At 42.3% G+C, this 14,505-nt stretch overlaps 2 protein-coding genes across 5 annotated transcripts in view; both read left to right on the plus strand.

Moving 5' to 3' along the window:
- The first annotated feature begins 413 nt into the window (after positions 1–413).
- On the plus strand, positions 414–3,286 carry ciao2b (cytosolic iron-sulfur assembly component 2B). Its single transcript, XM_028603695.1, has 5 exons — positions 414–680; positions 1,712–1,791; positions 2,146–2,271; positions 2,452–2,497; positions 2,652–3,286. The coding sequence occupies exons 1-5, from the start codon at positions 554–556 to the stop codon at positions 2,750–2,752; spliced, it is 480 nt and encodes a 159-aa protein (XP_028459496.1). The 5' UTR covers positions 414–553; the 3' UTR covers positions 2,753–3,286.
- A 1,085-nt stretch (positions 3,287–4,371) lies between these two features.
- Positions 4,372–14,505, plus strand: part of wipf1b (WAS/WASL interacting protein family, member 1b) — a 35,121-nt gene continuing 24,987 nt past the window's right edge. For 2 of the 4 annotated variants that reach the window (XM_028604034.1, XM_028604033.1), the window contains exon 1: positions 5,303–5,578. The gene's annotated coding sequence lies outside the window, so the exon portion shown is untranslated. The other 2 variants (XM_028604032.1, XM_028604035.1) reach the window with 2 other exon arrangements.

The raw sequence follows: 14,505 nt of genomic DNA on the forward strand, positions 1-14,505 counted from the left end.
TTTCGACTTACATTCGCTGTTCAAGTTTAATTACTAATGTTAACTAGCATTTTAGTTAGCAATAATTAGCCTGCGCCTATGTTATCTCCTTACATATACCTACGCTCTCCGTCTCTGCAAGATTCGGAATGATCGAGGTTTCTCTTGGCACAGCTACCAGAAGACTTACAACTTTCAGACAGGTTGCTCCATGGGTGTATTAAGAGAACGGGTTGCTCACGTCACATTTACGTCTTCAAGCTCAGTTGGAGGCTGCGCAGTAACGCTCAGCCCTCACCGTAAAAGTGCTTCTGATATACTTCACTGGTCTCCGTCCAGAGCAACGGGATCTGTTGGTCCATTCCTTTAACTGTGTATGGTCTATTTAGATGAGGGACTTGTTGGGTGACTGTCCCTTTAAGACTTTCTCTCTAGCTGTTTTGGACTCTATCGCTTTCCGTTGTTTCAGGAAGCATCCAATGGTTATATGTCAATGGTGGTGTGTTGTGCTGCGCCACTGGTTCACATCAAGAGATTTTTTTTTGCTTAACGAGGACTATATTAACGTCTAAAAATGTCTGGAGGAACTAGTTTGGAGAACGCAAACCCGGTGATTTTTGAGCGGTCCGGGGAGAGGCTGCTGACCGCGACGGACGAGGATGAAGACGTCCATGACCCCATCGACGATAGAGAAATATTCGATATCCTGTTTTTAACGTCAGGTTTGACACTTGATGAATATAGTATGTGTGCTTGTTAAACTGCTATTTGACTGATACAGTGGACACAAGTCATAATTCTTTTCTTTTATGACATGACTAGCTAGCTGTTGCATCATTTTGAGATGACGTAACGTAAAGATAACAGTTACTAGCTAGTGTTTTTGTACGGTAATTGTAACTGACAGTGGTGGAAGTACTTAGATCCTTTAGGCTAACGTTACTTAAGTAGAAGTGCAAACACCACACTGAAAATACTCCACTAACATTACATGTAAAAGTCCTGCATTTAAAACCTTAATTAGGTAAAAGTATGTAGCTACAGTCTATGCATGCTAGCTAGGTATCATCAGCAAAATGTAGCCTGAAGTTACTTAGCTAAAGTTTGAAAAGTATTGATTGTGCAGTAAAATGTTATTATATATTATATTTCTGGATTAATATTACTGCTCCATTAAAGTGTATTGCATTGTATTGCTGTAGATGTTTATGGTTGTGCAAATGTTTACTCCTTCATATACAGTAGCCTATACTTTGTGATCCAAGAGGCTTTTTAACGACTTTATTTAGCTTAAGAAGTAGGAGAATGTCCTCATCACATAGAGGCACACTGCATCCTTCAGTTTGTCATACAAAATCTAAATCACCAAACCTGCAGATACATGGTTTTCATGGTTTTGTTCTGATGCCCATGATGACTGCCTAATGAGATGTTGAATTAATGCTTGACTAAAGGCAGAATATACGTGTGTAACAAATATGCAGACATACAGCCGATGGATCAGTTGTAAAACAAAATAGCTTAATTTACAATCAGAAAAGTGAGAAACAAAAATGCTTTTGTGAGTTTAGGTTATTTACAGTAAATGTACAATTACATAACTTGTGTTTTAACAAAAAAGCACTATATTATTATGACTGTCTCCCATAATAACATAATGACTACATTAGAGTGCAGCACACAGAGGGCAGAACTTCTATTGTGTTGTTTTAAATTCTTTAACTCAAGTTACATCTGATCAGATCCATCAACGACCCAGAGCATCCTCTGTCTCTGGAGGAACTCAATGTCGTGGAGCAAGTCCGAGTCAAGGTACGCACCTTTATTTGTGTGTTTTGGTGAGTTTCTTTAGGTTTACTAAAAGGGGCGAATGGGGGGAAAAAGCAAGATATTGTGTAATGGATTTACCGATATTGTAATTTAGTGAAGAAAAAGTTAAACTTGACCACCATTCATCCCTTTACTCCATCCTTCTGTCTCTAATTGACCTGACTTTACAGAGCATTTATAACTGCACTTACAAAATAAGTTATTTTCTTAAAAACAAGCAAACAAGTAAACCAACTTTCACAGTACACGGCCTTCATCGCTAACGAGTAAAAGAATATTTTATAGAAAGAATCATTTCATTCAGTATGTTGTTCCATCTGTTTGTCTTTTTATTAGGTTAATGATGCAGAGAGCACTGTGGGTATTGAGTTCACTCCCACCATTCCCCACTGCAGCATGGCAACACTCATTGGTCTGTCAATCAAAGTAAAGCTGCTACGATCCCTGCCAGACAGGTTCAAAGTAAGTGTGTTTGTGTGTGTGTGTGTGTGTGTGTGTGTGTGTGTGTGTGTGTGTGTGTGTGTGTGTGTGTGTGTGTGTGTGTGTGTGTGTGTGTGTTGGTACTATGGATGCACATTTAACACCAGCTCTTTTGATTGAGTCTTAGTTAATATGAACATGTGTTTTTTTGTTTTTGCTCAGATTGATGTCCACATCACTCCCGGGTCTCACGCCTCAGAGGAAGCAGGTAAATAGCTTACAGAGACGGCAGGCATAATGGGATATTAGATTGTATTTTCCACTAGTCATAACACTGTAGTTACTGCTCATTATTAAGTATAAGGGCTTGATTGTGTGTTATGTAAATGTTTTTTTTTTCTCATATGGTTTCTATTGGGCAGTGAACAAACAGCTGGCAGACAAAGAGAGAGTTGCAGCAGCTCTGGAGAACTCCTCGCTGCTGGAGGTGGTCAACCAGTGCCTGACCACCAGAGGCATCTGAGCAGCCAACCAGCTTTGCCGTCTTCTTGCTTGCGGCCACTGAGCCGCCAATCATGTTTGGCTCTGTCTTTGACAACTGAGATGTATCTGCCAAGCTCTCTACCCACCCATCACCAATTCAGATGGGTATAAGTGCAGATGTTGGACACTGATGCAGAAAACAGTCAGGATCATACAGAGTTTATACACAATTAAAACACAATTCTTGAATGTGTTAACCTAAAAAGAGTAATAGAAAGTAGAAACTTTTTCTCATCAAGCACTATAGTTTGACAAAGTAGAGAAATTGTACTTCCATCTGTGAATGTAGGGGTCATACGTTTGGAAAAAGTTGAGAAACTGCCCATCAGGTCATAAAGTATAATTCCTGTTTAATATTATTAACCGTGTATTCTCACATATGCAATGAACGATTTTTCAAATGATATTTGGACTCCGCATCTGCAGCAACAAGCCCCATCTGTATACAGTATTAATGCTTTTGACTTTTTATTAAAAATGTACAGATCAGAAATAAATATTTAATGAAGATAAATGTGTGTGTTTTTCAAGATGTATTTCTTCAAGGGATACAAAAAAATGTCATTAGATTTGGTGGTTTTGACTACCTTATTGAATCAATTTATACACATCTAAATTGAAAATGTGAATGCAGACAATATTTATGACCCATAAAATATATATATATAAAGTCTGATTTATCTGCACAGGCCCAGAGCTGTTTCAGAGGAATTTAGACTAATTTGTAATATATTAGTGCAATCAGTTCACAGAAGTAGACCCTGTCAGAGAGGACTTGATTCAACTGTATGGTTATAGGGGGCTGATAATGAGAAGTCTCTGTCCATCAGATCTGAGGAGGCAATCTGGCACAACAAATCACAGCACAGTCGTCCAACATGCTCGTCCACCCACTCCCACCTCACCAAGCAGCTAGGCTTTCTTTTAATCTTATTCAACCAGACAAGCTCATTAAGATCTTAGCCTACACAAATGAAGAAAGTATTACTGCCACAAATCTTGCATTACTTTGATAACATAGCGGGTTGTGTATGTAAGTTATACACACAATAGGAGAGAGTGAAAGTGATTTACTCACAGAAGCCTAGCACTCTAAACAGATTATAGGAAAACATATTTAATATTTAGCTCTTGTTCCTATTGAGGTTAAATGCTCTAATGTAAGTCATTTTGGACTTAAGTGTCTGCCAAATAAATATAATTTTAATATGAAGTATGATAGCTCACAATAAACACACTGGCACCTGTTTATTATGTAGCCTTTATTGTAGGAAATACAATACAAGATGGTTATGTAATACCACTGTTAATCTTGACTCTGGGAGCTATTTGCGGCCACTCTTGTCCAAATGCACCAGTTTAGTGATTGTGGACATAAATACATTAATTTGTAACCCAATTATAAATATACACATTATTTTTAAGATTTTAGGTGGGAAAAATTGTTGTTCCTTAGGCTAGACTTTTTTCTTTTTCTTTTTTTTTTCTTGTTCCACATCTGGAAACATTGCATCACTGCTAAAACCCCGGATAAAAGACCCAGCCGGCACAGCTGCATTAGCCGAAGCCAGAGCCGTGCATACACAGGGTTTAGTCAACCAAACATGTCATCAGAGGGGGAAGAGGAACAAGAAGCCAGCTGAGGACAGCAACAGAGGGAAACTTTTCAAAATATATGGTAGGCTACTGACAAACCAAACAAAATGCAGGAGACTTCTACTTCTTACTTGCCTACATACAATATATAATATACCTACAATAATCTGTAGTCTAATTTTTTATTTCAGCAGTATTTAGCATACTTTAGTATTTATTATTTATCTGGAATGGGAGGTGGCCATGATTTAGGGCTGGACAGAGACAAATTATAGATGATTGTTAGCTAAGGTTGAGTTGTTTTCAGGGGGGCAAGTTCTGACATAACGTTAGATGATACTGTTGCTTAGTAAAAATAAATCTTATGATATGTTCTCATTATAGTTGTGATCTGCTATGCAAAGCTTCTAAAAAGCTAGGACATAGAAAACCTAAAATATTTTGATACATATATGTATCCATTTGTTACAATATTAGGCCTATAAAAAGTTAGTTTCACCCATAGATATAAAACAGTTTTGTTGTTTTATATATAAATGGCTTCATCTACCAAAGAAAGGCAGACTAGTTACTTTTTAACTAGCTAGCTAATTGTTAGCAATTATAGCCTAATCTTAGCTACCATAACCACTTTAGCTAATTGTCTGTTGTAGGCTACGGAGAAAAACTTTTTCATTGAGCTTGCTTTATTACTCAGGATGTCTTCGTACATCTGAATGTAACATTATTTCCTGGCATGGCAGACTTATCCCAACCCCGTGTATGTACGGCTCTGGATGAGGCCAGTTTAGCTGGCCGGTCTGTCTGCCTGCCAGTCCTCTGCAGACTTCAGGATTGGCTGCACGGAGCTCATCAACACCAACCACAGCATATTCGCGATTGATGGAAGAATATTAGGCGTGCACGGCATTTCATACTTACAGAGGTACGTCAAGCAAAACGTTATCTGCAGTTTTGGTCTTAGTTTTGGGTTTGTGTGCGTGTGTGGGAAATAGCTTCAGTGAAGCGGAAACCGTGACACCCGAGTTCGGTTTTACAAGCTAAAAAAGAAGTTGTCATCTTCCAGAAAGCAGTTGGGACTGAGTTCAGCAGTGATGGCGAACGAATTGAGACGAACTGTTTACTTCTCCGTCTAAGAGGCATTTAGTCGGTTACAAACGTCTTGCAAACTGGTACACGGCTCTGGCAGGGGTTTTGGCAGCAGGCCAAGGTTTGTCCTTTCTTCCACCCACAAATGATGGTCAATGTGGGTCTTGTATTAACGTTTTTTTTTTTTTTTTTTTTTAACTCTGTGTTTTCATAATCTACTCTGTTGTAAGGATGTAGCTTGTCACATGTTTTCAAGATGAACATAAGGCATGTGTTTTGAGTTGTGTGGGGGTTTTTTTTCTTCAAAAGGAGAGAGTAGAGAAATAGCTGGGGGAACAGACTGCAATGTTTTCACATATTTGGGTTTTCTTTTCAAAGAGCTTTGTAGGGAGTAGGGAACACTGGTGGGTACACACACCACACACACACACACACACGCGCACACTAAAACATGCTCTTGACTTCAGCTGGACATTTCATTCACATCATTAATGACAAAGTCAGAAAGTTAAGGAAAAGTCATTACTTTGTGTGTGTGTGTGTGTGTGTGTGTGTGTGTGTGTGTGTGTGTGTGTGTGCGCGTGCGCGTTCCCAACCTGTTTGACAGAATGCCATTTGGTACTAAGCACTCGACTCTCAGTCCATGCACTTGCATAGACTCAAACTCTAAGGCTGAGCTACTTCTGTAAACATTTAGTTTATAGACAACTGCTTGCTTTGAATGGAGGAATTCAGAGTTTACACATGCCAATATGACAGAGGTCTGTCCACTCATCATCTTCAATAGACAGGAGAATCAGGATGACTAAAATTGATTTTAAGTTTAAGTTAAGTCTGTGTTCGGCTGTCATAAATAGGCTTAAGTGAAGTTTTGACTGACAAGGGTGTGACTATATTGACATTTGTGTTAAGTGTTCAGTACATCTAGTCACTGTAAGTTTGTCAGTATGTTTCGTGTTCACTTTTGCAAATGCTAATATGGTTTGTTCAATTAAATAGATGTATCCCTTTTTAAAAATGAACAAAGATGTTGTTGAGTACTGCCGTAAATTCTCTGGAGGTCTCACTGAGCCTTGTTCAGCACCAACAGCCACTAAAAGATGCCATTTTTACTGCTATGTGTGGTTCTGGCATGCTCAACATGAGAAGTTTGGGCTTTAGTTTCTTACTAGGCCTACTATTTACATAAAGTCACTTCATTTTTTCCCTAAAGAAGTTAGCAACTAATTTCACTTCATCATTATGTCTTTGTGACAATGTTGAAACTTAATATAAGAGGATCTTAAAGCAAAAGATGGGAATGTTTTGGGTTGTGTTTCAGGCTTTCTCCTGGCTCAGAATTGGCCATTGGGGGGGGGGGAACTATTAAACGTTGGGTCTGGGGATCTCTCTCCAGGAAATCTTGAGCGTCAATGACTTAATTTCTTGCACATTGATACATTTTTACGCACCAATTGATGGTGAAAATATCTTTTTTATATATATGTGAAAAATTTCAAATGTAAAAGGATCAACTGCACCAAAACATGGAAGTGGACAACTATTTACCGGGACTACAAGAAGTTCTCAACCAGTTATGAAACTGTCTAAATGTATTACTGATGCCATATACAGTATCAGAGAGAGGGGAAGGGAGTTGACTGCTGGAAGTCAAAGACGTTTAGGTGCTTGTGATTTTCCTTTGGCGCTGGCTAAAACCTCTTTGGGGGGTGCCAAAAATTCCTTTATGCAGGAACAACCCTGTGTTTGCCCTGATTGACAGGTTTCTCAGTTTATGCTCAGCCATGGTGGTTGCATAGTGGTGCTTTGACCTAAACCTTACATTAGGCCACAAAAAAGTCCCTATAGAAACATGTGGGTGTCATAACTAATGCTATGTTCATGTTTCTCCACATCCTGTGCTGTGAGTTCACCTTATCAAGCTCTTTTAGAGGAATAACATGCAATAATAAGGAATCTATGTATAGACTTGTGGTCTGCGTGTGTTTCTTCATATTTTGGACTGAGCTGGTTCCTGTGCTGGCTGCCACCCAGCAGCGGCTCTGTGCAGATTCTGTTCTTGGGATCTCATCAGTTTATGTTAGGGTTTCAAGTTGAAGTTTTGGACATTGCACAGCAGAGGAGAGCCTTGTTTACGAGATCATGTTGCCTCTGGTTGTGTTCTCTCTTCATGGGCTTTGTCACTGAACTAGTTTTGGTTCTTTGAAGCTGTAAGTTCTTGGCATTCCTCGGGAGCTCAGTGGGACGAACCCTGTGTGGGTTAGGAAGTGAGGGGGCTGGGTGAATCTCAGCCACGTCTTCGCCCTCTTCAATTTATTCAAATATATCCTGCAGAGCTGCAAAGATTAATCAATTAATCAATGAGCTGTCAACTATTACATTAATCGCCAACTATTTTGTAATCCAGGGCTCGACATTAAAGGAATACGCCACCGTTTGTTGAAATAGGGCTTATCACGGTCTCCCCTAGCTGTAGCTAGGTGGCCCAACGCATTTTTTGTGCATGCATCGATTTAGTCCGGTGCAACACCGGCAGCGCCGCTGCTAGTTAGCTTAGCGTAGTGAACGGAATCCTATGTTGCCGGTTAGCATGTTGTGAGTAAAAGTGAGCCAGCAAAAGACAAAAAAACAACCTAATTACTTGCACTGAGACAAAAAATGCGTTGGCCCACCTATCTACAGCCAGGGTAGACCGTGAAAAGCCCTATTACAACAAATGGTGGCGTATTCCTTTAAGGCTTGTCCGCCTGTCCGGGACAAGTCGATTTTTTGTAGGGCAAGTAGAAGAGAAATTTACTTGCCCCACTGGACAAGTTAAAACTCAAATAAAACAAAATAAAATGCCATGTTACTTAACGTTATCTGCCACTCATTACGTCTATGTTACAGATTTGAAACAAATACATTTTTTCTAGAGATGTTCCGATACCGATACCAGTATCGGTATCGGCTCCGATACTGCCTAAAACGCTGGTATCGGTATCGGGAAGTACTGGAGTTTATGCACCGATCCGATACCACGTAATAATGCCCTAAAGAAAATCTACGTTAAAGTAGTTTATTTCTGTTCTTTTTCCGTTATAACTGACTGTCAAACTGGAGAATAAAAGAAAGTTCTGTGGCGTTCATTGTTTGTGTTTGTTCATGTTTCACAAAGATAGAAATAATATCACATCCATACAGAGATAGTAGTATACAGTTGTTAAAACCTAATCAAATATATGACACACTGGTATCGGATCGGTACTCGGTATCGGGCAATACACAAGTTCAGGTATCGGAATTGGTATCGGGAAGCAAAAAATGGTATCGGGCCATCTCTAATTTTTTCCCCACAATCCGGGGCAGTGGACCGCTAACGTTAGACTCAGCAGCAGTGGGTCAGCGGACCTCTAATGTTAGACCCCCCGGCAGCTGGTCAGCGGACCGCTAATGTCTGACGGACTGCTAGCTAGCTAGCTGTTCAGCTCATTCTCTGTCTGTAAGTGATGCAGTATAAAAGCACGGCGGAACCAGCAAGCCAACCAGCCGGTGTTAGTTAGCTAACGTTAGCTTGCTAACTCCGCCTTAACGTTACCCCGTGGCCACATCGTTCACAGAAAACGAGCCGAATAAAGCTGTCACTCGTGGCGATAGCAGTGTGCTTTGTGTGGATGAAGCTTTAAGTTAATTTGACTCATTTAGCGACTGGCTCTCTGCCTCGTACCGTTACTATTCCACTGCTCGTTTGTCCGTCAGTTATTGTAAAACCTCAGCTCCGCAACTTGCCGGATTAAATATCAGGTAATAATCAACTGTAAAGTAGTTACACCTTTTTAAAAAAGGATCCCTTGGTAAATCAGCCTCTGCCTGGTAGAAAGTCAAAGAAGAAGAAAAAAAACCCATTAACACCAACATTTAGTGGCAAAATCCATTGTTCTGTCTACAAAATTATTTTAGATATAGTATAAGTTCAAGTCACCACTACCTCTGGTGATACACTGCACACCAGCGTGCAACTTATTACTTTGTATTATGAGTCTGGAGATCCTTTTTTCTTGTTTTGTTTTTACGGTTTCAACTGAATTTTATTAATGTTGATAGTGTTTGGATGTTTTCAACGGTTTGTTCGAATTCTGCATTAGCAAAACACACAAAAAAATTATAAAATGATAAATATTTACCCGGACAAGTGACTTTTGTGCAAGGACAAGCGCCTCAAAAAGTTAATGTTGAGCCCTGTAATCGATTTGAGCCATTTTAAGTCAAATCTCTGATTCCATCCATCCCATCCATCCATCTTCGTCCGCTTATCCGGTGTCGGGTCGCGGGGGGAGCAGCTCCAGCAGGGGACCCCAAACTTCCCTTTCCCGAGCAACATTAACCAGCTCCGACTGGGGGATCCCGAGGCGTTCCCAGGCCAGGTTGGAGATATAATCCCTCCACCTAGTCCTGGGTCTTCCCCGAGGCCTCCTCCCAGCTGGACGTGCCTGGAACACCTCCCTAGGGAGGCGCCCAGGGGGCATCCTTACCAGATGCCCGAACCACCTCAACTGGCTCCTTTCGACGCAGCGAGGAGCAGCAGCTCTCTCCGAGCTCCTCACGGATGACTGAGCTTCTCACCCTATCTCTAAGGGAGACGCCAGCCACCCTCCTGAGGAAACCCATTTTGGCCGCTTGTACCCTGGATCTCGTTCTTTCGGTCATGACCCAGCCTTCATGAGGGTAGGAACGAAAACTGACCGGTAGATCGAGAACTTTGCCTTCTGGCTCAGCTCTCTTTTTCGTCTGGCGGTGCGATAGATTGAATGCAATACCGCACCCGCTGCGCCGATTCTCCGACCAATCTCCCGCTCCATTGTCCCCTCACTCGCGAACAAAACCCCAAGGTACTTGAACTCCTTCACTTGGGGTAAGGACTCATTCCCTACCTGGAGAAGGCATTCCTTCGGTTTCCTGCTGAGAACCATGGCCTCAGATTTAGAGGTGCTGATCCTCATCCCAACCGCTTCACACTCGGTTGCGAACCGATCCAGTGAGTGGACGGATCTCATCAATCCCCGGGGCTTTGCCACTGTGGAGTTGTTTGACTACATCAGTGACTTCCGCCTGGGAAATCGACGACAATCCCCCGTTATCCTCCAGCTCTGCCTCTAACATAGAGGGCGTATTAGTCGGATTCAGGAGTTCCTCAAAGTGCTCCTTCCACCGCCCTATTACCTCCTCAGTTGAGGTCAACTATGTCCCATCCTTACTGTACACAGCTTGGATGGTTCCCCGCTTCCCCCTCCTGAGGTGGCGAACAGTTTTCCAGAAGCACTTTGGTGCCGACCGAAAGTCCTTCTCCATGTCTTCTCCAAACTTCTCCCACACCCGCTGCTTTGCCTCTTTCACGGCAGAGGCTGCAGCCCTTCGGCCCTTCCGGTACCCTGCAACTGCCTCCCGAGTCCTCCGGGATAACATATCCCGGAAAGACTCCTTCTTCAGTCGGACGGCTTCCCTGACCACCGGTGTCCACCACGGTGTTCTTGGGTTACCGCCCCTTGAGGCACCTAAGACCACAGCTCCTCGCCGCAGCTTCAGCAATGGAAACTTTGAACATTGTCCACTCGGGTTCAATGCCCCCAGCCTCCACAGGGATGCACGAAAAGCTCCGCCGGAGGTGTGAGTTGAAAGTCTGTCGGACAGGGGCCTCCTCCAGACGTTCCCAATTTACCCGCACTACACGTTTGGGCTTACCAGGTCTGTCCAGAGTTTTCCCCACCCCTGACCCAACTCACCACCAGATGGTGATCGGTTGACAGCTCTGCCCCTCTCTTCACCCGAAAGTGTCCAAAACATACGGCCTCAGATCAGATGAAACGATTATGAAATCGATCATTGACCTTCGGCCTAGGGTGCTCTGGTACCAGGTACACTTATGAGCATCCCTATGTTCGAACATGGTGTTCGTTATAGACAATCCATGACTAGCACAGAAGTCCAACAACAAACAACCACTCTGGTTTAGATCAGGGAGGCCGCTCCTCCCAATCACGCCTCTCCAGGTGTCTCCATCATTGCCCACTTGTGCGTTGAAGTCCCCCAGCAGAACAATGGAGTCCCCCACTGGAGCCCCATGCAGGACTCCAGTCAAGGTCTCCAAGAAGGCCGAATACTCCGAACTCCTGTTTGGTGCATATGCACCAACAACAGTCAGAAGTTTTCCCCCCACAACCCGCAGGCGTAGGGAGGCGACCCTCTCGTCCACCGGGGTAAACTCCAACACAGCGGCGCTCAGCCGGGGGCTTGTGAGTATCCCCACACCCGCCCGGCGCCTCACACCCTGGGCAACTCCGGAGAAGAAAAGAGTCCAACCCCTATCCAGGAGTATGGATCCAGAACCAAGACTTTGCGTAGAGGTAAGCCCCACCAGATCTAACCGGTAGCGCTCCACCTCCCGCACCAGTTCCGGCTCCTTCCCCCACAGAGAGGTGACGTTCCACGTCCCCAGAGCCAGCGTCTGCCGCCGGTCCGTCGAGGCCCCTGACCTTCACTGCCACCCATGTGGCATCGCACCCGACCCCAACGGTTCCTCCCACAGGTGGTGGGCACATGGGCTGGAGAGATGGGAGCCACGTAGCTTGTTCGGGCTGTGCCCGGCCGGGCTCCGTGGCAAACCCGGCCACCAGGCGCTCGCCGACGAGCCCGCCGTCTGGGCAGGCCCCGGGCTTCCTCCGGGCAGGGTCACTCCATCTCTCCCTCGCTTATTCATTGGGGTTTTTAAATCTCTGATTCCAGCTTCTTAAATGTGAATATGTTCTAGTTCTTGTTAAATAATCGTTAGATGCAGCCTAATATCTTGTGTCTTCTCTTCAATTGAATTCATCATTTCCTACTATGCATTCAAAGTTGAACAGGTAACATGTAAAGAGACTTGCAACACTACTTAAGCATGTTTTGCGGTCAGAGGATAGCATGTGCATTTGTTTAGCGCGCGTGGGTAGTAGTAGTAGAAACATAATGCAACACTGTGCTCCCTCTTTGTCCTCAGCTCTGTTTCCTGTGTAAAGCATGTGATCCTGACATCTCTCTGTCCATCCAACACTGAAACTCATGACCATGTGCCTCATGTGTTGTGAATGCAACAGGTCAAAGTCACCAACAGCCACAGCCATAATTTAAACACAAATTATGTATGTGGCCAGTATGTCTGAAAGTCGTAAAAAATAGCTATTGGATTTACATTTAAAAAGATATGAATACCAAAGGGATGTGGTTGTTGCTCATTTTAATTTTTCCCTATACCACCGTTACATGAGTAAATGTGTAAAAACAGGGTTTCCACAGAGTCTTAAAAAGTAAAAAAAAAATCTAGGCCTAGGCCTTAAATTTGCTGCAGTATTGTGTTCTAGGTCTTTAATTATTTTAAACCGGTCTTTTCCTACGTCCATGTAACGCTACCTTTAATGCTCTTTTTAAATTTTTTTTTTGTGGCAAATATAATTTTGCTGTATTCCGACTACAACTGAGACCAACATGCAACTAATATTGCAGCCAATCAGCTTTCGTGTTATTGAGTCTCTTTGGGATCGTACCATGAAACAGATTTATTTTTCAGCTATGGGGAAGTGTAAGTTTAGCGATACTTGGCTTAAAAAAACTGAATTAAGGGGCTTAGCTGATGTGATAAAACTGTGAAATATCATTCATAATGGTCTTAAAAAGGTCTTAAATTTGACTTGGTGAAACCTTCAGAAACTGGAAAAAAAGGTTAAGTTACCATTTTATATAACTATATTTTATAAATTTTGCCCCACCCTTTGAATTATAATATCTTGTTTTTTAAATGTACAAGTAAAATGACTATAGTGAATATAGTCTAATGAATTCTCAGTTAGAAAGCTTTAAGCACAGCCAGAGGGAAGCTGATATACGTATTAACACAGTAAAATGACTGTGTTTCTTGGCATTTGAATTCAATCTTTTTATGTTTCAGAGTCAGTTTTCACACAGTCCAAGCACTTGAAGGATGCTTTGTTGCATCTCTGCTTTGGCCTACAGTGAGTCATATGTGGTGTGATGTGTGATCACAAAGCATCTTAAGTGACTGACTAGCCTGCGGGCGAGCTGCACTAATGTTCATGTGACTATGACATGATGACAGGATGGGGGACATATCCGTTCTCTTCTCTTCTCCTGTCTTTAGCCAGTCACCTTTTTGTAGTCTCTTAGGATAACAAATCTAATGAATGTTGCTTTTGTTGTTTTTAGATCTGTGTTTATGATGTGGAGTCAGACTGTCCCATTCAAGGTTCAGTAGTGAGAAAACGCCAAGAAACCTTTAAAGCCGATGACATTACTTCATAGTCTGTTAAGACACAGAGACTGATGGTTATGTCAATGGATAACAAAAAGGAAGTATTGAAAATATTGAGACACAACCTGGCAACCCTGTTGGGCATTAGGCTGTAGTTTTGATATGGTGGAAACTGTAGAAGCATATAGGCCTGAGATGGAATGATATTTGATATTTTTGCCCTTTCCACATTACATAATGATTCAGTGTTTGCAAGTAACCGATGCTTCAGCATTCCAGTCAACAACCTTATTTGTACCTCTGCAAGTGTCCTTTTGTTGGCCTGAAAATACGAATTGTGATGTCATACTTGTGTTAAGTAAGTAGTTTGATATTTTTGAAAATTTGCCTCTGCTTTCTGCCAGGGAGTTAGATAAAAAAAAAATATCAATTCCACTCTCATATCTGAGAGTCTACAGCCAGCAGCCAGTTAGCTTAGGACAAAGACTGGAAACAGGGGGAAGCAACTAGCATGGCTTTGTCAAAATGTTACAAAATCCACCTTCCAGCACCTTTTTTAAAGCTCACTAATTATTAGTTATATCTCGTCTGTTTTTTTCCATACAAAAAACAAATTGAAGTTGTGAGTGTGGTCTTCTTATCCAACTCTCTGCCACAAAGTGATTGGGCGTATTTCCCTAAATGTCGCACTATTTTTAGGGCTGTGTATTGGCAAGAATCTGGCGATACGATACGTATCACGATACATGGGTCACGATTCAATATATTGC

Source organism: Perca flavescens, chromosome 17 (genome assembly GCF_004354835.1).
Source record: "Perca flavescens isolate YP-PL-M2 chromosome 17, PFLA_1.0, whole genome shotgun sequence".
Taxonomy (NCBI): Eukaryota; Metazoa; Chordata; class Actinopteri; order Perciformes; family Percidae; genus Perca; species Perca flavescens.